The sequence below is a fragment of the Colletes latitarsis genome, chromosome 14 (assembly GCF_051014445.1).
Source record: "Colletes latitarsis isolate SP2378_abdomen chromosome 14, iyColLati1, whole genome shotgun sequence".
Classification (NCBI taxonomy): domain Eukaryota; kingdom Metazoa; phylum Arthropoda; class Insecta; order Hymenoptera; family Colletidae; genus Colletes; species Colletes latitarsis.
In genome coordinates this window covers 23,146,374-23,169,885 of record NC_135147.1, presented here as the reverse complement: position 1 = coordinate 23,169,885, position 23,512 = coordinate 23,146,374, and the positions used below count along the sequence as shown (strand labels likewise).

The 23,512-nt window shown below is 45.5% G+C and overlaps 1 protein-coding gene across 6 annotated transcripts in view; it reads right to left on the bottom strand.

The window, feature by feature from the left end:
- Window positions 1–23,512, bottom strand: part of Hth (Meis homeobox homothorax) — a 526,461-nt gene that overhangs the window by 464,403 nt on the left and 38,546 nt on the right. For all 6 annotated transcript variants that reach the window (XM_076782345.1, XM_076782344.1, XM_076782343.1 and 3 more), the window contains exon 4: window positions 19,778–19,828. In XM_076782345.1, the coding sequence (XP_076638460.1) occupies window positions 19,778–19,828 (51 nt within the window). The remainder of the gene's footprint in view (window positions 1–19,777; window positions 19,829–23,512) is intronic.

The window sequence follows — 23,512 nt, the reverse complement described above, 5'->3', positions numbered from 1 at the left end:
CCTAAATGGAATTCGAAGCATCGAAGAAGTCTTCCAAAGGATTTCGTACGGTAAACAATTGTTTAGCGATAAAAAGAATTTTCCTAAAATCGTAAATCGAAGTATGCTCGAATATTACTATTGTCATAAACTTAGTATAAACCTAGTTTACCCGTTCGAAACTCTATTGTGAGAATACTTGGCATTCTGGAGCATAATGGCAAGAACTCTGGACGCGTCAAGTTCATGCGACGCTCGGAACAAAGTTAAAAACTCTTAACGAAAGCAATTATGGCGGAATTTTAATCAAATTATGCAACGTTCTAGAGAAATTACACCTGGCTGGTACCCAAATATTTAATTAAGTTTGGAATAGCTTTTAACCGTCTCTCCTTTCCTTGCACGCTTCTATATTTTATTTTTCTTCTGCCTTGTATATTTTATTTACCGTGCAAAGAAACGATAAATATTTCTGATAGCGCAGCGATGCGTATCAGGAAGCTGGATGAAATTCAGATGCAATGTTTTGGTAACAGTTACATCGCTATCGATCGAAACTTCGTATCGCATAAACCGATCATTAGTAGCATGACTGTCGCGAAAACGCAGTTTACGAGCAAAAAGGATCGAATCGTGAACATCGCTCGACATAGCATTAAATCTTTTTGGAGTTTTATTGGTTCTAAATATCGTCGTCGATGTCTTTCGTACCGTGATCTATCAAGATACTAATATAGCTACCGACGCATCGTTTATTAATCTTTTTGCATCGTTCATTTCGGTCTGTTTATGCTCCTTGTACTTCTACGTACTCCATGCGTGATATTGAGAATCTTTCCTGTTTTTCAAACGTCACCGTGTCATTAAGTGAAATATACAAGAAGCTTAATTGCCCTGAATTTCAATGAGGAGCTTAGTATTATTTGAATGCCATATACACAAGTATGTTACACGCATTAAGACGTAACGGTTAATAATATTCTTTTATCTCGTACGAAGAGGCCTAGATATCTAGAACTTTCTGTAATTGAAATTATATAGAATATTCTAATTTTACTTCAAACAAGTGGAATTTTATATAGCGATCTAAAAATTATAATAATAGTATACGAGTAATTTCGATGAAAAATACCGGGAAGAGAGCATTCTGGAGCGAACAAATTAACTGGGAAGCATTTATGTATAAATAAACTTAATAAGATTTCCTGAGGTACTGGTTTTAGCGCGGAGAAGTGATTGGCCGAGTCGGAGACCGGATGATTAGACGATCGTCAAGGCCTATGATCTATATCCAGCTATTAGGTATCATCCGATACTACTTAAGAGAAACAAGGCACAGTTACTTGCAAATGTAACTGCTCACTACCAGAAAGTGCTCGACTTATCAGTATAGTTCTGCACTAAAACGAAGAATAAATAACATTACGTACAAAAACGATTAAATTATCCGAATGATCTCAAATGCTCGAGCGATCAGACGAGTCATTCTGATATTGTAAGCAAGTCTACTTGCTACGTTGAATTGCTCGGTGGTAATTAGCAGAGTACGATAGACCTCGCAACTTTCTTTCAATGTATATCGAGTAAATTCCATAATCACGATATTATACCGTCGTAAAATATGAAACATAACGAACATTTAAAGTGCACATTTGGCTCGCTGTATTTCAATCATATTAACTGTCGATACGCGTAGAAAGTCCACGTCTGTCGTCGACGAGAGCACCGGGACATACTTTGGAGCCACTCTAGGGTCATCGGCATAATTTTCCGATACGCGGTAACGTTTAAATCCACCTCCGTCCGTCCACCCCTCCCACGACTCGCGAAACGGGGCCCTGTCGGTCCCAGGAACGGGGGCCCGGTGGTAGCCGAAGCGGCGATTCAATTAGGCAAAGCAGCAATCTTAATTGTTAATTAACATTATATTTATGCAATTATGGTCCATTATGATGCCGCGGGACCGATAACGAAGCGACCGCGATGAGTGCTCCCTCAGATAGCGACTCAACGAAACCCGGTCCCATCGCCTCCCGCCTCCTGGACTTCTCTTTCCATCGCTTTCGGCGGACGCGAACACGAACACGCCACGCACGGAACGACCTGGAGGTCGCTGGCCATCGGCGTGCGACTGACACGCCGGGTATCGCCGTCCACCGAGTGCATTTCGATGCCCCGCGTCGCGATACCGACGATTCGCAATCAGCCTCTAATGGAAAGAACTGTGTGCCTGGTTCGTCGAACGCGAGGTGCGTGACCTCTGACGCGAAGGATTCGAGACTCTCGAGGCGAAAACTTTGGGAACTAGGAATAGAGTAAACGCAGAAGGTCCTAGAGAATGGCGTCGACCCGCGAAGTCTTGGGTTAGAGTCTTCAGGATGAAGTTACAAAATGATCGCAAAAATATTGAGAAGTAGAGTCACGGAGCAATGACTGTGACAGAGTTTTTAGGAAGATGTCGAAGTTAAAATGGGACAGAAATTCTCCGATGAGGAGCATCCCAGTTCCAAGAAATTGCTCCAAGGAAGAAACCGCCATAGGAACTATCGGAATAACCGCGACAGAGCCCTCAAAGAGGACGTCAACGCTCGCCAGCATCAAACGATTTCAACACACTCTTTGGAAAACAAAGACGGATATAATTAGAAGAGCCAAGTGCTTTCGAAGCGAAACCGCCACGGTATCGTCGAAGCCCCCAGACAAAAGAGACCTGCCCGACAATAAAGAAGTCGCGGTTGAACGTAGGCAGCCGGATAACGAAGTGAAAAGTGCCAGAGCGCGCGGCCCGATTACGCGTCTCGTAAATATCGCGTTAAACTGGCACCGCGGGGTTGTAAAATCGGGTTCGGATTCGCCCCGGGGCACCGTTGCGCGCGAAACTGTTGATCGTGGCCGATCTGGACCCGAACGGGATCGGATCGATGTAATTAAATGCACGAACCGTTTTAGGGGAACGACAACGATCTTGTCCCGCAGTATCCAAACGTCTTCTAATTTTCTGTTATGCGAGAAACTCGACGAACGATACTCGTTTTCGCTCTTCCACGGCTACTCCCGGTCGACGCTCGTCGTTACGTAAACGTAAATAGTGGAAAGGAATGATACCGTCGCTTGAACCCGGGGTAAAAAATAGTCGCGAGAAAGCGGGAAGCGTGTATTTCTTATAGCAATCAGAAACACTTATTCGACGCATCTTGCGCGAAGGAACGCTCGAGTACGTAATCGTAAATATCGAGAAGGGATGATTTCGTAACTTGAATCCGGGGTAAAAAAGTGTCACTTGAAAGCGGGCTCACCTTACTTTCTACGGCTACCGGAACTGTGATTATGTGACACATGCTGTACGATAGAACAGTTGTTGCTCGCACTAGATAATCATAAATATCGAAAAGGGATGATTTTATCGCTTGAATCCGGGGTGAAATATCGTCGCTTGAAAGCGGGGTCAGCTTACTTTCGACGGTTATCGGACCCGCGATTATTCGACGCGTGTTTCACGACGGAGCGGTCGTTTCTCGCATTATGTAATCATAAATATCGAAAAGGGATGGTTTTATCGCTCGAATTCGGGGTAAAAAATAGTCGTTCGAGAAGAAGGGGGGGACATACTGCCCACAGCGATCAGAGCCACGATTGTTCGACGCGTCCTACGCGACGGAACAGTCGTTCCCTGGTAACGGCTCGCAAGAAGGCGTCGCATAGCCGGGGAATCGGGTCTTCGACACTTCGCTGGTCCGGCGTCGTCGTCGACGGGCGAAAGAAGGGCGGCGATGTCGAGGGAACAAGGTAAAAAAAAGAGAAGACCGGCGCAGGCACGCCGCTGGGAAGCGAGAAGAAAGAGAAAAAGAGAAGATGGTATCGGGGCCAGTAACGAACACACAACACGCAGCCCCCGAGTGCTCGTTGACGAGATGGTGCGAGAGTCGATTCGCCACGACGTGTTTCTCTGCTCTCTCTTCGTCGGCCTCCGCGCACAATGTGTCCTCTATATCCCCGGGCGGTTTTGTTGCTCGACCAGCCGCGGCTGCTCCGTTTCTCTCGGACCCGTTCCGTTATCTACTCCTCTGCCTACTCGATCCTCCGCGTTTCCCTCTCCGTTTCACTGACCGCGGGACTCTTTGCTAATCGAATGCAATCGCGGACGCGACACGCTCTCTCGCAGCCTCTCGCACTCTCCCGACGCGATCCGACCACTTTTCGGCGTCGAAATTCGTCGACGCGATCTTCGACCTCCGAGCACAATATCTCCTCTATACTCTCGCCGTCCCCCTCCCCCCGTCACGGCGATACCCTCTCGGTAGCGATGGGACCAACAACGTTGATACTTCAATATATCTGTGCGTTTGTTACTTTCCTGTAGCTCCTGCTCCCTTCTACGGATCCTAATGAAACTTTGGTCGATCATTTCTCATACATAGACGGCAAGCATAGGCTACTCGATTCGCGGAAATCTGTAGTCACTATTGCGTGAATAAATCTTAAACCCGCGGTCAGTGTTCTCGATGGCGAAACGTGCATTCTTGGCGCCAGATAGCGCCACTCCAATGCTCCGTACCGGTTCAAAGTCTGTGTGTTTGTGAAACGAGCAAATTTCAGACACATAAAAGAGTTGTGCAACGTTAGATAGAAATGATTAAAGTTCTCAGTCAGCTGATCGAGCGGCAAAAAGGTTTTTACGTCTCGGTCCCATCGCTAGCATCCCGCGGGATCGTTCGAGTCGCTAGGTTTTGCCGCGATCGCTCATCACGTGATATTAATTAGGCTCGCTGGCGGGCACCCTCCGCGGAGGAGCGACCGAGGAAGAGAAAAACTGCGAAACGCGCGAAGAAACGGGGAGATGGTGTTATTTATAAGCCTGCGGGCAGGGACGACGCGGTCGGAAGCGACGCCCGGCGACGCGGCCCGCCCCGATCGCGTCGCTGGGTCCTCTTCTCGCCGGTTTTCCTCCTCCTCCTTTCACAGACGCGGGTTTCTGCTCGAGCGCCCTGAACTCGATGCGCTCGCGTATTCGATGCATGCTCGAGATAAAGTATGCGCGCGTATGCGCGTAAATGAGCGCCATGTCGGGGGCCCCGGCGATTCACGGACACTGATTTCGCCAGTTTTTGCCTCTCTCTCTCTCTCTCCGCTTCTGCCTACCCGTCGTCGTGTTTTCACTTCGTCGCCGCGTACTTCCCGCTTGCGTGTCTTCGGGAAATTTTCAAGCGTCCGCCGATGGAAACTCTGGACGCGGTCTCGAAACCGATTAACACCGATTGTGAGGAGATGCCAGCTTTTTCTAATCGGATTCGTTAACGCGCGTTACGCTACCGTGACTCTGTGTTTACGTTCCGAGCTGAACGTGTAAAGAAACTGCTCGACTTAAGAGCATCGTAATTTAAAGAATTACAATTAGGTAAAAAAATGTCTCCCAACAGCATAATATGTTTCTTTTTTTCTTTAATATTTATACACAATATTTGTTATACCACTCAGTGTGTTTATTGATATTCGTAACAGACGTCCTGAAAAACGTCGAAGAGTAAACGTTTCACAAGAGATTCTGGCGGCCAGTGTACGCGTTCAATGCCAACTAATTTGTCCGAATTGAAGAGAACGAGGCGAATCGCGAGACTTTAAAATTAGACACGCTACTCGAAATAATTACAGGATCACTGCCCAATGGCTTCAAAGTTCCAAACGAGTGATATAAATTAAACGATCGACACTAAGAGCCTTCAAAGTAATCTAAAATGTTCAAATTTACATTTAAACGAACTTTCATGCTAGAATTGAGGCAGTAAATATCTTGGTAATTTTTTAAATTCAATTACATTTATTAGGCACGAATAAAACAATTTAATATCAAATAACAGTATTTTATAATGTGAATTGTTCGGTAGAGCCGATGTTCAGAAATTTTGAAGTCGTTTATTCCGTGGGTCGAGTAAAAAAATCAAGATGCAACGAAATTATTCAGCTGGGCATCTTGGAAAATTGAAACTCGCAAACTGCTATTGCGTTACGCTGCAAATTACCAGCGCGACGCGTCAATCTAATTAAAACACGTCCCCAGAGGCTCGGTCGCAAATTACATATCGCGACAACGACGCTCGTTAATCTGCGCCAATGAAGTCCGTCATCTTCCAGCATCTCCGACAAAGTACGTTAAAGTGTGGATTTGTTCTGTTACATTAAACGACTTCTCCTCGAAGCGCGTATAATCTAACATAATACATTTAGCTGGTAAACAGTGCTAGGTGCTTCGATGGAAGAAAATAAACAAAACACATTCGATACGAATTAACGATTGGTTCGAATCGTAACAAACGGTTGCTAGACCCCAAGACAATTTTGCCAAAATTTTCGAAACTACGCGAAAATGTTTCGCGACTACAGAGAACACCCGCTTGCGCGGAGATCGCTATCGATATCAATTGTTCCGAGTAAATGAATCACGTAAGGTCACGGAACAATTGACCGGAGCGCGAGTCGTCAACGACGGTTGCCGGTTGATCGTTTCGAGAACCTGGTCGCGCGTTTGTGAAATAAAAGAGAAAAAAAAAAGGGAATAAAAATCGAAGGGAAAAGGCACATACTTAGGAGCAGCAGCGTGGGTGTAAAAGGTCCGAAGAAGACGGGAACGGGAGGAAAAGAAGCCCGACTCGGGGAGCCGATACTCGGCAGAATTTCCAGCCGACCGAGGATCTACGACGTCGTAAATCTCCGGGTGACGCGGCGCGGACCGATGTGATACTAAATAGAAATATGGATAACTGGCGCGCGAGGCGAAAGAAGCGAAATAAATTACGGCAACCGCCTCCTGTCGAGCGGCCAACGGCAAGGAACGCCGATGATTTAATAATTGTAACCGATAAACGAGCCATCGACCGCCGCTAATTGAATCGCTCTCGCGCACAAACGTACAAGATCCAAGTGCAGAACTCCTCCATTCCGATTGCAGCCTTCGAAATCGTTATTCGCATACAAGAAATAGACTTACCGAGGACGTTAGAGAAATTTTTGCAACGGTGGGCAAAGAAACTTGGAAATACTCGAACGAACAACTACAAATAAATTTTTGGGCGTTGTTTTCTTAGATATCGGTGAAGATTTTTACTCCATTTTTCTTTTAAAATAAATGGCCTAGGGGATGGACGAATTCTTTCAAGTATTAATGGAATCATTTCTTTGTTTTTGTTATTGTGCATAGCACATCGAAGAAGCAATTTTAAAGTCCTAAAATTGTAGAAAAAACATTCGACGAAGACATCGATTGCAACCCCTACCAAAAATTCAAATTCATTTCTAACATTCCCTAAAAAAAAGTCCAGCATCTTAAAACCTCTGAACACCGTTGTGAAATAAAGAAAATAGCAGTTTTTAAGCCCGAAGCTCGCGAGGAATCGTTCCTTTCGAGCCAGAATAGCGCGAATCTGCAAACATAAATGGCGGATGCTTCGCGATACGCGACGTTCGAAGAAAAAGTTGCCGATAAGGTGCGAGCAAATGGCCAATGAATAAGTCACACGTGATCGTGACAGTGGGCCAAGGTATCGGCTGGTTGGAAATTAATTACCACGGTAGCCTTGGGTGGGGGAGTACGACGCCGGTGGCGAGGCGTCGCGCGGTATTTTCGACGCGAACGCAACACGAGGCACGACCGATAATGAAGCGGTCGAACGTCGAGCGGTAGCGATTCGAAGCTGAGAGTCGAATCGTCGAGAAGAGGAGAACCGCGAAGGAGGAGGGAGGGTGCAGAGGAAAGGGTGGAGAGCAGAAGAGCAATCGGCAGGAGGACGTCTCGCCTCGTAAATCACTGGACATCGATAAGAGTCGTCGCGGCGTCCGCGCGATGTCCCTCGTTAATAATTGATACAATTAACGACCATTCATTAGACTCGCCGCTCGTGCACACATATAGATGAACGAGGTGTGCCGACCGTGTCACGCGATTCGCTTTGTCGTTTCGGCAGGGCCTGGCCAGCTCGCTGATAACCTATCACGAGCTTGTTGGCCAGCTTCTGTTCCTCCGAGACGCCATTTCCCCATTCAAAGACATCGGGAAACCGATTCTTTCGAACCACAATCAACGATAAATTGAGACTGAACTACGTTTTAACGCCTCAACGATCGTGCAGGTTGCATTTCGGGGTATAGAAATGCTCCATCGGTTGATGGAAGCATCAAAAATATTGGCTCCGTTTCTGTTTGAATACGTTTGAAGGTTTGACGGCTCGTAATATTTTAATAAGAACGTAAAAAAATATAGAAATGGGTGCCCAGGTCGTCAATGGAAGGGTTAAGTTTGTGTTTCGCTTGTTTGCCAGTATTTGCCACTCCAAGTTGGAACACAGTGTGACGGCGTTGGCCTGCAAACCATAGTTCTGTGTTCGAACGCGATGTTCGACGGGTTGAGCGTACAACAGCCTCCTCACCGGTCGTGGAATCGGCGTGTTTGCCGATGGCAAGTATCGCGCAGCTTAACAATATTTAAATATTGTCACCTCGAGTGTCTTGGCGCGCCGAACGTGCCGGAGGGTCGTAGATAAACCGTCCCCTGCTTGCACAGCGCTCTCGGCTACCGTGTACCGCAGGTTCTTCAACCTTTTTCTCCTGTACACACAGAGGAAAACGATGTTCGAATGTACCGTAGCTGGCCCGTCCTTCAAATACCCGTTTGGCGTCTCACAAAGTCTCCCTTTACCCTAAAACACGATTCCTCGTGTTCCTTGCATAAACTACTCCTTAATTGTACACCAAATTTTAACTGTATACATTTATACAGGGTGTTCGGCCACCCCTGGGAAAAATTTTAATGGGAGATTCTAGAGGCCAAAATAAGACGAAAATCAAGAATACCAATTTGTTGATGAAGGCTTCGTTAAACAGTTATTAACGTTTAAAGTTCCGACCGTATTGAATTTTTTTTTCGAAAATGCGCAAGATTTCGGGGGTATGTCTACTGACCAAAAATGATTGTAATTGACTCCCGCAACCGAAAATAATTTTTCCAAAACGATTTGAAAGTCTTTTTTTTCACCCAAAACTTTCAGCACTTACTCGAATTTTTTTCTCGAAAGTGGATAGGATTTCGGGGATATGTCTATTCACCAAAAATGATTGTAATTAAGCCCCTCAACCAAAAATAATTTTTCCAGAACGATTTAAAATTTTAGAATTTAATTGTTAATAACTTGTAGGTGAACGAATTTTTCGGCAAGATTAAAAAATTTCAAATCGTTCTGGAAAAATTATTTTTGGTTGAGGGGCTTAATTACAATCATTTTTGGTGAATACACACACCTTCGAAATCCTACGTACTTTCGAGAAAAAAATTCTTTACCGAAAATATACTGTGTGACCAGAAATGTTTCCTCGAAATTTCATGCGTATGTTTAAAAAAATCGTAACTTCTGGACGGATTGAAGGATTTTAATCATTCAAAATCCAAACAATGCGTATTAATGATAGAATTGATATTTTTAAGTAAACTCCAGGTTGAGAATCGCTGATGCGGGGTACGCACGAACAAAAATCTAGATTAGGTATCTGTCTAGGCTTACAAAATACTCGAATATTGAGTTACTCGACCGGAGCCAGCCACGAATAGAAGACCGTAGGGATAAATGGAAGAAATGATGGTGAGTTCGTGGTCGGTGGTCCAAAAATCGACGGAATACCGAGCGAGCCAACGAGGAGTTCTGAGATCTTTCAAGATGGCGACCGCGCTCGCGACACGGAACAGCTCCCGAAGGGTCTGTTGCGCGTCGTAACGAAGTATTAAGATGATAGTGCGTCCTGGCACGGGCCATCAAAACGGCGGACTGCCGTCTTAATAGCCGGAGATTTATAGTCTCGACGAGTCGACGCAACGTCACTGCCAAAGGAGAGAGGTCTAGCCCGGCTCGTAACCTAACCCAACCTTAACGTCCCCGCGTAGAAAGAACGCAGGTATGCACGTATATATAGGAAGAAACACGAGGAGGTCAGCCGAGGACGAGGAAAGGTCTTTGGTGCCACGGTGGCTCCAAAAGAGAAACGGACGGAAGAAAGCAGAGACGAGGAAAAAGGAGAAAATCGAGGAAAGAAGTTATCGCGTACGCGTATACTCTGGGTGGTCCACGAGGAGAAAGAGAACCGGCGATGGCGAGCTACCAGACACGGCCAAAACTCTTATTTCGATCTTTCCAACGAAGATAAACCGGATTTCGATCCGTTGCTTGTTTGTTAAAAATTGCTTTTCGTTGATGGATCGAGTTTGCTCGAAAAGAAACACGCAACAGGGGTTGAGAACCGCTGCCACATAGATAGCCGTAAGGAATTCCGCAAGCATTTTTCGAGAGATAACTTTCGTTCCGGCTCTGGGAGCTCTAGGTAGGCGAATAATAATTTCATGATACGTGTTCGATAATTTAAAAGAAGTATCCCTAGTGCTCCTAAAGAGCTAAGTAATTCTTAGATTAATTAGTACATTATTATACATCGGAGCAATGATTTGAATAGATAGGATTTATCTTGACCCAAATATTTATCTTCCTCGTTTCGAAAGGTGCAAAGGCCACGGTGCTCGCGGTTAGTAATGATTTTTCGCTTAAATTGCTCTTTTTTGCTAGGTGGTGTGAGTCCAGTTACGAGGAAAGTTAACTGAGATTCGATTTATTTCATTTTTAATAACTCTCATTCGAGACCTCCCGATATGAATTAATAAAATTCCTTCTACGCAAGTGGAATAACTTTATCTTTGAAGTAACTACATTGCCAATATAAAATAACCAAATCCAGAGGCATGGTCCTTAAATAATAAAATATATAATTTCACCTATATACAAGGACGAGATAAAATAATTACAGTCAATATTTATTTCTTCAAATTTGACCATTTATTATTGCTCCCCATATTGACATTACCTTCGAGAGAAATAGTGTTTTTTTTCTAAAATCACTAAAAAAAGTGGAGCTTCGCTGAAAACTATGAGAAAAGTTTGCCCGGATGGAACGAAGCGTCAGAGGCGGAGGCGGGAGTGTTATTCCGGTGGGTGGAAGGCGATTTTTTCGTCGATTCGACAAATTTTCAATTTCACATTCGTACAGATTAGACCGCGGAGATACGACCGTCCCGACGTTTGCCCGTCCAAGCCGGCAATTACGTTAATCGGGGCTTGATTTACGATAACCGCGCGGGAATACGTATAACAAGCACGCGCGCTCTTTCGTCCAGGCACCTGCGTTTTTCGAAATATTTTTGGTCGTATTAACGGGCTTAACGAGGACCGCGACAGGCCCGAAAAAAGACGAGTCGCGGGACACGAGCTACTTCTTTCGTCGCGTAGCTTTTTAAGGACGTCGCACGCTGAACGAAAGCCTCCGTTTCGGCTCTGGAGCCTTTTATTTGCTTATTTACTCGGTCAAACGGATGGTATCATTACTACGATTAACATCGGGAATCAACTGTTGCATTTATTCAAAAATTGTGCCACTTTAAACAAAGTCCACGAATTTTCAGTTACTTTTCTCGGTGAAAGAAAGTCACACGAAGAAATTGTGTTCTAATAACAACGATATTAATAATATTCCTTTCTTCGAGTGGCAACGAGCGTATCTAAAATAATATCTACATACTTTCGACGGATTACTTGCAGATTGCAAAGTTTAATCGATAACGCATACGTGAAAAGAAAGAAAAAAAAAATTGTGCACGCTGAATATTTTTTACTTCTGACGGACGGAAAAACTGTCCACGCGCTCGGTCGAATTTGCATGCGTCTAAGGCCGAGGAACGCCGAGCGCGTTTTTCACGACTGCTTGCAAATCCATTTTTCAACGTCACCTGCAGGAAGGTAAACAACGTGGCGGAAAAATATGTTGGCGAGCCGGTCCGTCCCGCGATCGCTTATCTACTGTTATCAAGTACCAGCACACGCGCGATCGAATGTAATCAACGCTGACGCGCATAAACATCGAAATTTATTTATCGTGTCCAAAATTAGAGCCTCCAAAATATTGTTGCCGCAACACCAATACGTTTAGAAAGGTAAACGACGCTTCTATAAAAATGAACTATCGACAATAATTAGAAAAATAATTACTGCATCGTTCCTGCGATCGATAAGTTATGTACGTTTCTGAACTTGTCGATGGCGACGTCCACTTTTTCTTAAACTTACACGCAGCTGCTGGTTGTTTATTTATGCTGTTCAAATATCGTGCAACGAATATTTTTGTTCGCTACTTCCGCGCCAGAGGACTTGCTTGCAAAGAATTAGATGCATAATCAATTGCAACGAACCGATCAGGAAACAGAAAATATTCGTGGCGAGTCTCCTCGTGCCCGAAATCGTGGTTGACTTTATTTTGAATAAAAAGAAGGGATTAAAAATCTATATAAATCCCCGAATATCTTGGCAAGGCGTACGAAGGCGCGTTGCGTCACAAAGTTGCGAGAAGGCACGATCCTCGTCGCCAAGAAGACCGGTATAATGGACCACCAGCGTGGCAGCGTTCGCCAGTCCCTCTGTTACGTTATACTTTACACATGCTTCTCCCTCCACGCCCCTGAAACTGCTTCTTTTCCTCTCGACTTGTCGAACAGTCGCCTCCTACGAACCCGCGGACAGCTTTTTATTTCTAATTCGCGAACCCGTCCAGGAGAACGCGTACACGAGCCAGCGGGAATATATAGTCGACGTGGGCGTGAGGATTTTTGGCGAAAGCTGTTGGACGGCCGTCCAAACGCGTTAGAATCGTTTTAGACGCTCGATTTCTCTGCTTTCGTGACTCAGCGGAACCCACATATCCGAATAACAGTCACCAATTTTCTACGTCGAACGTATAGATCGTAGTTTCCAGATAGAGGGTTCCGAGAGTCGAATAAAAATTAATTTCAAACTACGGAATAAAGGAGGAAAAATATATTATAGGTAAACGATTTGTCGTAATCGATGAATGTTAACGGACGGGAAGATTTCGCGAGGATGACGACGATTTTCGATCGCGACGCGTTAAATATGCCTCGAATTATTCCTCGACAGGTTGAACGAGAACCGATGATTTTCGGCGTGGATCTTTTATTCATGCAACCCGTTACCGGCACGCTTATCAATTAGTTACGCGATGTTCCGATTGAATATTTATTAATTGAGTTATCATTCGCGAGACCAACTAAAATTGTAGGCGGAACTTCCGGCCACCGAGTGAATAATGAACAACCCCGTTCGCGATGTTGCAAAATTCACTCATAAAAGAAACTGTGCGCGGCATTTGGTAAACATTATTCCACCAGCACGAAGAAATCAAGATTCTTCGTTTTATTATTGGCACAACCAGTACGGCAATTTTTGTCTTCGTTAGAGCGGTATGCAAATGTTTTCATCATTCTTAACCTCTCAGGCCTTCTAATTTCAACGCCAATCTTTATGATCGTTGTAACGATCGTTTCTCGATTATTAACTACGTCGAGTCTGCGGAATTTCTTGGGTAGCGTTCCTTTAGAATTTCAACAGGACTAGCCAAGAAGTTAACTATTATTTATTTATGAACTGTGGTATAACAGTTTATGCCAGTGTGTTTCATGCTCCTTTCATTTTCATAGCAGAATGAAATATAAAAATCCCCTCGATAATCGAGAAGTTTTGTCGCGATCAATTAGCGAGGTAATACATTTTAGCGACTTAACAGCGTCCTTCGAGAGCTACCGGGAAGAATTTATCGACGTAAAATACTGTGCAAACGAAAATCCGTGATCAAAGAGAGCCGACTGGAGCAAGGATTAGCAGAACAGGTTAATTAATTCGTCCGCGGTACGCAGCACGAAAAGGTCGAGCGGCAGGATGAGAGAAAGGTCAGGTAGGCCAGGAAACACTAGAAGCCTCTTTTTCACCGGCGAGTAAAGCTACACCCTCTCGTTTTGTTTCGTATCTGCTCCGTTTCCATGAATAAACTCCGACGGATATCCCCCAACGACGACGACGCGCGTTGCAGCCTCGAAGCTGGGGGCCCAATAAGACCCACAAAACGCAACCCGCTCGCGGAGTACACGGTAACGGTACCCTGGTAGCCAAGGATACCCGAAGCTGTGGGCTAGTTTACACGGAGAGTTTGATACGTGTACCAAGTATACCGCGACAGGTTAAATAAGATCCTCCAGCTCCGTTCGACGTCGGTCCATCTCATCCTTGCACGGTCTTACTTTATTCAAATAAATAAAACCAGCTCGAATAAGTTCTGTTTAATTTAACTGGTTCCACCATTGATTCTGGTACTCTTAAAAATTGTAAATGTTTCGAACTATCTTTGTAATAATATTCGATATCGCAAGCATATTAGAGCGTATACAAACTGTTTCTGTCAGAGTGCATATTAATATTTCATTATGTCTGCATTCGCAATTATGCACACTCGCGCGACTGATTATAAATATCGATGAAACAGAGCTCGATACGTGACACATGTGACCTTTGTTTCGCAATTTTTCTGCTTCTCATTTCGCGGATATTTTCGATTCTTTATTAAAACAAGATGACACCGTTTGAGGACCGAGTCTCTTTTCGCGAGGTTGTTTAGAGCTCGACGAAATCCATTTTTTCAGACCGATCCTTTAAAAATCTGTTAATATAACGAGATTATATTAAATCCTAAATACGAGGTTTCAAATGAGAATACCCCCTTAAACCCCGTCCGCATGAGAACGTCGTCGAACGACGGGCAACATCCGCCCGTCGAGTGCTCTCGCGGTAATAATTATTCTCGTAACGCAAGAGCGGCAATTAGCATCTCATTGGCTCATTTCTCGCTTATGCTAATGGGGAATATTATTAAAGCGCGTGTGCGAGGGCTGATCTCCGTTTCGTTCGGAGGCCCTTGAAGAACGCTGCCCGTAAACCCTCGTTTGCTTGCTTTGCTCTCTTCCGCGCCCAAGTCTTTCCTTTCCTCGTTTACGACGTCGTGGAAGAAGCCTGGGACACTGTTTTGTCCGCCCACGAGGTGCCACCGCCACGCAAACGCTTAAACTTTTCCCAGCATGCCGCGGAAACGGAAAACGAGCCTAGCTTAGAATTTCTGGGCCCGAAACTCGAAGAACGTAGGTGTCTATTGTGCTGGAGGGTGGCGTAAAAATATTCGAGGCGTTGAAAGACGTCAGATTTTGATATTTAAATATCGACAAATACAATATTTTTGTCTAATATATAGAATTCGTAATGTTTAATTGGCCAAGAGTGGCCTAGAATCTTTAGGAAAAAACGCTCGCAATTTGTAGAGGTTCGAGGTCGGAGCGCCGACGAAATTAGATGTCACCGGAAGAGCTTTAAAAAGAGGTTTCCAGGACGCGGGGGATATTTTCGTCCCCATTGAAACGTTTAAGATAAGATCCGCATACCAGCGGAAAACACGGATTCCACCGAAGAATAGAGGAAGAGCTTTCTCCGCGTTGAAAAGATTCGCCGAGGGCGAACGAGGATTCTCGTTGCTTTTAACCCCGAGGAAACCCTTGACCTTCGGTGAATTGAGAGAAGGAGCTCGCTACACGTTTTACCTCGTCCGCCATTGTAAGTGCCTCTTCCGGCGTGGAACAACTCCGACCCCGTTCTGTGTGTTGTTGTCGAAGGTTAAAGGTACCAACGGAAGACTCCTCGTCACACGTATGCAGAATGCAACCATAATTTATCTCGTCAGATGCCGCGTATTAAGAGGCGAAAGAAAACTGCACGCCCCAAAACGGAGCCTCGCCGAACTATGTGGGAATTCATCTTCCTTAATGATACAGCTGTACCTTGACTTTGCACCTAACGTACGCGTGTAGTTATAAGTTTATTAAACGACTGCCTGTTCCCATGCTCGGTCTCAAAAGTAGTCTACGCGAGCAAAAAGCTTTTTGATCTAAATTCTTTTTAATTTCAGAGTAACAAGTATCGTAAAATTTGAGATGATTCACAAAATGCATAAAAATTAAAATACGAGTTCGTGTCTTTTGTCAAGTGTCATTCGAATCGCGCCAACAAGGGGAATAAAAATTAATTTCCAGCGTCACGATTTCCTCGTTTTCCGTTTTCTCGACGCCGAAAGCGGCGTTGCTCTACCGATAATCTCTTCGAAAAATAATTCCCTCCGGCGGTGCGCAAAAACTCGCGAATCGAATCCGCTAGAGAATTTACGAACGGTCGGGAGAACTCGAGGCGCGAAGAAACCAAGCGGTTCGGTAGAGGAGGAGGCAGAATCTTCTCGAATCGAAAATCACAATCGCGGGATCGGCGTTGCTCGCCGCCAGAAGCCTGGCGTAGCTTCATTACGTCCGTGGCAAATCGCAATCTACGAGCAATGAGCTTCTATCGTAAAGAACAGGCACGTAACGTCCGCGGTTTTTTGCTCTGGCTATCCCCTCTCCACGCGCCAGCGGTTCTTTCTCCCTTCCTTCGGGGCCCTTTTTCCCCTCTCTCGCCGCTACCGGCCTTTCTTCTCACTCGTTCTGGCACTCGAGGTCCCCGCTCGGCGCTCGCATGGCCGTCGATCGACGGACGCTTTTTGCTGATAATTTCGCGGAATGGAAAAGTCGTGATCGAGGAAGCGTCTTCGACGTTGCAAGGACGCGACGTTTCCTTCGATCTGTCGTCACGCTCCGACTACTCGGAGCCTGAGGAGGGCCCGAAAATTCGGGACAGCTGCGAGTGTCGATCGAAAAGCGCGGGAAAGACCCGAGTTTTCTACTCGGTGGGTTCCTCACAAAAGGCACTGTTGCGATTTCGAGTGTTTGGAAGTTTCGTGGGATTCGAGAGAGATCGATTCTGTCCCCCGATATTAACAGAAATTTGAATTTAAAACAGACTCAAATCGGAGGAAACGTTTTTGAGCTATTGCGTTCGCAGCAACAGGTGTAATGATAGCGACCGAGATTGGATCAATGATGGCCGGTCGTAATAACTCATTTATGGTCTGAGCGTTTAATTTTAAGAGCCACGAAACTATCTACTCAACACAAAAGAAAAATAATCTACAAAAATTGTGAATTTATACTTCCGATAGAGAACGATTGCTCGTAATTAGTGTGTCAGTCTCGATCCGCCATTACGTTTCTCTTTTAATGACTAAACCTCTTGTTCCTCGAACGCTGCTACTATCAAATTTCGAAAACGCGAAACATTTAATAATTCAGTGATGTATTTTTTGTAAATCTCGTATTAAATAAGACGCTAGGCTTCGCGCGGAGGATGCAGTCGCTGAACGTCAAAAGTTTCCATGAAAAATTCCACACGGAGATCGTCGAGACGCGTTTCCATGGAACGACGACGACGTCTGGTCGCGTTTATTTTTCAAATTCAGATGCAACGCGTCTGGTGGCTGTCGAACATTCGCGCTCAGATTTACTTAATGTCGTGGATGCATAATTGCATCCAGCTCGGGTTAGGTATTTTCTAGAACGTTGTATCCGGTAACGCGTAATATTCCTCGCGTGTTCGACGCGGCTTTTCCATTCTTTTCCGTCGAATTTTTTTGTCCTGTCCATGCGCGCGCGCGCGCCTGTGTACGTTTCGGTTTTATTTCCTTTTTTTCTTTTTTTCTCCCCCCCTCCAGCAGATCGAGACTGGCCGACAGTTGTGACAACAGCGGCGCGAGATGCGAGCCCCGGGTACACCTTGCGTGGATATGTTTGCGCGCGGACCGATGCTGTCATGACAGCTCAGATAACGGGCGTGACATTTTGAAAAATTGAGGCCAACGATGCGAACAACGTCAACGAAATGCATCCCCGTCGTCCCCGTTCCTCCGTGTCCCCCCCGAAAAAAAAGCCCGTGTACGCGGAACCGTACACCGGTTCACCATTAACACGCTCGATATATCCAATTTTGAATTACGGCCGGATATTCGCGAGAACGCGCCAACCTTTTCGACCGGAGAGAACCCGCGGACCTCCATGCGTCACGAAAGAGAACCAGCTCGAATATTATGGAACTCTAACCTGCGAAATTTTCGAGAATAGCTGGAAAGTTTATTGAACTAAACGCGACTAAATAAAATATAAAGGTTGACAAATGTTTTTAGCGTGCAAATGATGCGTAAACTAACGGCAGCTGGTCTGGGTTAAGTCAGTACCCCGAAAATTGAAACACCTCGTTGACGAGTACAGAAAATAGTCCGGAATAAATTCGAAAAATATAAGTAGAACGAATGTAGGATGTGGAGAGTAATAATAGATGAAAATGCAAAGTAAAATTACTTTATATCCCGCGCTGGGACGTAACGATAGTAACAGAAAAACAGCAGATAATAGTCCAGATGTCTCATTAGATGACAAAGTAAATGAGACAGTGTACGTAATTGATAGTACAGAATTCCACGGACATAATGTTCAGGTAGAAATAATAGAAAAGCGTAGAAATACAAAAGGCTGCCATCTTGAATGCATGCAGAGTGTTATATTACGTATACGACGATCGTACAAATATAAAAACGAAATATATTATAAGTGTCTCGGGCTGGGTTTGCCTACGATAGCGATGGAACCAGCGACGAAGATGGCTAATTGTTCGGAGCGGAGCGGATAGGAAACGATAAACGAGCAAAGGCCACTGGCCCATGTAACAAGGACAAAAGTCGAGAAGGAATCCATAATGGCAGGTCGACATTGAGCTGGCTGGAGCATCGGGCGTCCAGCCGAGGAATACACCCGAGTTATTTAAAAAGCCCACTGTCCGTTATCTCGATCGGAGAACGCGGAGAGTCGTTTGAAATATCTCTTCCTCCGGTGTTTCGAAGGTCTGCCATTCAGAATGGCTGCCACACGGCCGGCCACGAGGAAACAAAGGCGCAGCGCCGAGTTCCCGAACGTTTTTCTCCTCTAATTACCGCCGCGGAGTTTTGCATACGTTTCCTCTGCGCGCGTTCAAATCACCGGGAACGCGCGCGGGGACCTCGAAAGGAAAACGAAAGTTCCGGGGCACCCTGTCGTCGTCCAGAGCATGAATTCTAGATTCCAGCCTTTCAAAAACGGTTGAGTGACTTAGAAATTTGCCCGATGGAGAGAAACATTGCTCGTAGTTTGTAGGAAACGCCGTGCTCCGAAAGAGAGGAAGCTTCAACGCCTCGTCTGGTTTCGTTTTCCACCGGACGTGCACTTTCTTGCAGTTTCCTTCGCCTAATTACCGTGATGGTGGTGTACGCGTGTTGTTGTTCACTCGCGTTTAAATCACCGGGACTCGAGCAATCGTGGAATTGGAAAGGGAAATATTAAGTTAAAATACAGGGACGAGCTAAATTATTGGCGTTTGATATCCTGCGCACGCAAATCCTGTCGAAAGTGGAACGAATTTTACTTGTTTCATGATTAAAAATAAATAATTTGACGCGTTAAATGCTGTTTCGTTTTCATAAATTGGTATAACGGATAACGGTGATAGCAAAGCGTAAAAATTCGGAAAATTGCGTGACTCGATCAAAATGAAAAAAATACCATCGATGGTAGGAAGGAAACGCGTGACTTTGTAGCGTCCCGTGTGCGATTAGATTTTCTTACAGGCAGTGTGCCCGCTTCCCGTAATTTCCATCGACAATTAAACGCTTCCCGTCTGGGGGCGGCGATCCGAGGCATCTTTTCTTCCATCGTCATTCTTCAAAACGAACGCGCCGGGTGGGCAGCGCGCGTCCGTACGTATCCCGGCGTGCGATCGCCAGATAAAATTGAACGATTAGGCGCAAACGAGGCGAGCGTGCTCGCATACGGAAGAAGAAACGACTCGATGGACGCGGGCAAAGGAGAAAAGAAAACGACGGGGAAGACATTTTTATCATCGGTGGTCTACGCGACACTGCAAATAAGGAAAATACTCACCAACGAGTCCACCTCCGGATCCGCGATGTAGTAGGGTTTCTCTTGTCTGATCTGTAACAAACGAGCACACACACGCAGGTTAGAGCTTTGGATAATTAGACTCGGTGGTAATTGCGGTATTAAAACTATAGGAACGATCGTATCTCGAATACTGTCTCTCCCTGTCTCTCTCTTTCTCCCTCGGTCATCCCTCCATCGACTCTCTCGCTGTCTCGTCATTTCTACCCCGTACTGGCCGGCCACACGGTTCGCTGTTCCAGCCAGTCTTTCTCCAAGCGATTTCCTTCGCGTGCTTCCTCTTAATTGGACCCCCACTGTTCAATTCGTACGTACAGAAACGGAAACGCGTCGGTGAACGCGATGGAATTCTCTCGACGGCGCGAGCAAGTCCAACGTCGAAGACGAAACGATCGTAAGGGAGAAAGAGAGACCGACGCAGGAGATTCTCAAGCATTTTCATGGCGCCGCGTAGTGCCGATCAGAATGGAAACAAAACGCACGCGGAGAACGATGCCCGACCGGTTGCTCGCTCTTAATTGGACCCACGGAGTTCTTATTGAAAGGACGGGGGCCAAAAGGAGCGAGGAAAAAACGAGACGGAAGACGAATCCCGATGGAAAGTGGTTAATCTCGCGGAATCCACGACCACAAGATGATTATATGCCCCTCTCGACACCGAAACGTGCCATCTGATTAGGCAACCCCCGTTCGCCAACGGCGAATATCGTTAAAATTCTTCCTAGGCCACGATCCACCATAAGAATAAATTGGAAAACCTTCAAACGGAGACGTTTATTGAGACGTACTACTGAACGCACAAAAAGCCCCATAGAACCGGGAACGATCAATCGCCGCCATCTTAAGAAGCCGATCTTCGTGATTTCTTTCGATATCTCATGAATCGTTTTATGAAAAATATTAATATTTAATACTGTGCAACCGAGTCAAACAGCAGTTTCTGAGTAACGTGTACTTTGTCTTCGGTCAAAAGCTAGAATTCATTCTGTATCGAATAGATTGTGCATCCATCGCGGAGATTACACTTTCGTAACAAGTTAATTTGCATTAATTAGCATCGATGAAAGCACCGACAATTATTTAACCAAGTGAATGGTATATTTTATTTTTTCAATCCCATTCCGACGTATTTTGCTAATTGAAAGTTAATTTTACAGCTTCTGTTTCCGCGACGTAAGAATTTCTTAAGCAACAAATTGTTCGCGTGAACTAAGCTGGAATTAGATTCTATTTATGAGATTAACCATTTGTAAGTATAATGCCGAGATACTTTGAAAACTTGTATTTCAAGACTCGCGCTTCTTCTGTGTGGCAAAACTTATGCAATACCTCCTCGCGATAACATTTACTGCAAGCTATGCAGCAACTATGTTAAACGCAGCGTTTTAAAACGTAATGCACTCTCAATATTAATGTATCGGTAATTGAATCTCGCGATTCGCTGCGCTGAGCAGAATGGAATTCCAGTTTCAAGCTTTCTCGAGACGCGGCGCAGAAAAATATTCAAGCGTACAATCCTTTCTCGACGATTGTGCAATTTTCTATTTACACGTTAATATTTAGATTATAATATTAGCGAAATATTCAAGTTCTGTGTCTTCCTTACATTTTAATCTGGATCTGAGATAAAGTTTGCATGGATTCGAACGGAGCTTGTTGGTCGAATGATCGACCAAAACACCCCGGGAGAAGAATGTGCCACGAAAGAACGAGTCAAAAGCAAAAATCGAATTACGGATCCTCGGTTGGAAGCGGCTGGTTCGACTCTGCGCGAAACAGAAGAGTTCTCAGAACGGGACCAGAGCGTATTCATGAGTCTGAATTCTGAATGGGAGTTCCTCGCTCGTATCGGGTGTATGGGTAATGAAGGCGTCTCGTACGCCGAACAAAAATACTGTCAACTCTTCGTAGGGGGGGACTAGTTCTTGCAGGGTCCTGTCACCGTGCTTTTTCGACGATACCCAAGCGGCCTAGCGCCGCGCAGGTAGCCACGTCGATTACAAATTGTAAGCAGCCTCGCCGGTGGCTCGTTTTGCTCGCTCTCGACCAGTCGTTGTTCCTTTTTCCACGCGCATGGCCGACCTTTGTTACCGTTAACGACAATTTCGACGTTTTTCGCCGCCATCGGATCAAAAACCAAAGGAGACTGTCGGAATCTAACCGAGAGAGACTCGTAACAGTTAAACGCCTGGGAAACCGGGTGCTTTAAATGCTGTTTCGTTGAAACCCCACCTCAAAAATCTTTAATTCTACATTCAAACGGTGTATTATGATTTTAGTTAAGTTTGTACAATTGTACGGAGTGATGTTTTACTTTGAGATAAATTCTGTTCGATAGTATTGTGTGGTGCGCGTTGATTTCCCATGTTCCTTCGGAAGATGAATTTTCCACATCGATCGAGGAAAGTTGGTCTCCGTGGCGAGTGGTCGGAGCTATCGAGCGCTGATTAGACGCTAGACAGGACGGGAGCACCTCGAGTGACAGCCAATTGAGTCCATGCATATGTATAAAGCGATGCCGAGCGCTATTAACGCGACGCTGCTCGTCGTTGAATATTCCAGATCGTCCATATATTTATCGCAGCGTGAATGAAACGAAAATATCGTCTTGGACGATCGCGCCATTGACGGGAAGGCGTCTCTTCCGGGCTTCTCGGCGGAGGATCGCCAGCATTCCGGAGCCGCGTAACGTAAAAATAAAACGGAAATCCTCGTAATATTCGTCGGACCTGGTGGATGATGGCATCCACTCGCTAGGCGATGCTCGCCAGGGAGAAAAATAAATATCGATACGCAGGCAACGCGGGTTTCGAGATTCCCGCGCGGTATAACTTATCCGGCGGGAGATAAAAATATTGTGCGATAATATTTAGAGAATGCTCTCGCGTTCCGGGCACGCGGCGCGTCTGTTTAGGCCAGAGCGTCGCGTGCACGCACGCCGTGGCTCTTCGTGGTGTGCGACGATCCCGCCGAGAGATATACGAAGCAGCTGGCCGCCGATGTTGCTTCAGCCATCGCCGGTGTTGGCAAAATTTTATTTTCGATCACTCGCCATCGTCGAAAAACGATTCGACGAAAAATTGTTGCCCCGTAATAATTAATTTGCTATTTTTAGTATTTGCTCGCTCCAATGGAGCCCCAATTTTTACCAAATAAGAGGAAATATTCGAAGTTCACAGTGTTCTTTTGGGTACAAAGTTTGTGGCTTCGACATAGCGGATGGTCAAGTAGATTGTATTAAATTTATGGGAATATTAAGTGTACAGTTTTAATCTTCTTAGAGGACCCAATATGGGCGGTTGACTTCTATTGACTTTCGAGATTGAGTTCATGCGCCGAAAATATATCCTATTTACACGATTCGAAAAGTTTCGGGAACAAAATTAACCGCTTAAATGGAGGGCCCGGCGCGCATAATTCGACGCGACGCCAAAGAATAAAAGTAAAATGCTCGTCGGGGGGCGAGAATCGTGGCAGGGTCGACGGACTAGGGACGAAGGATTGTCTCCCGGTGTCCCCGCGCAGTAAAACGAATTGCATCCCGCGTAAACTTTACGGCACCTTCGTTCTTAACCCCGGAATCGGTTCCGTGGAAATATGCCCTGTGGAACGGTACTTTCGCCGAGGAAAAGCACGCGTTGTAAAACAATACAACGGACCCGTCGAACCTGGCCGCCTCGTGGATACGAAGAAGTTTGGCTGCCCGGCCGAACGCGC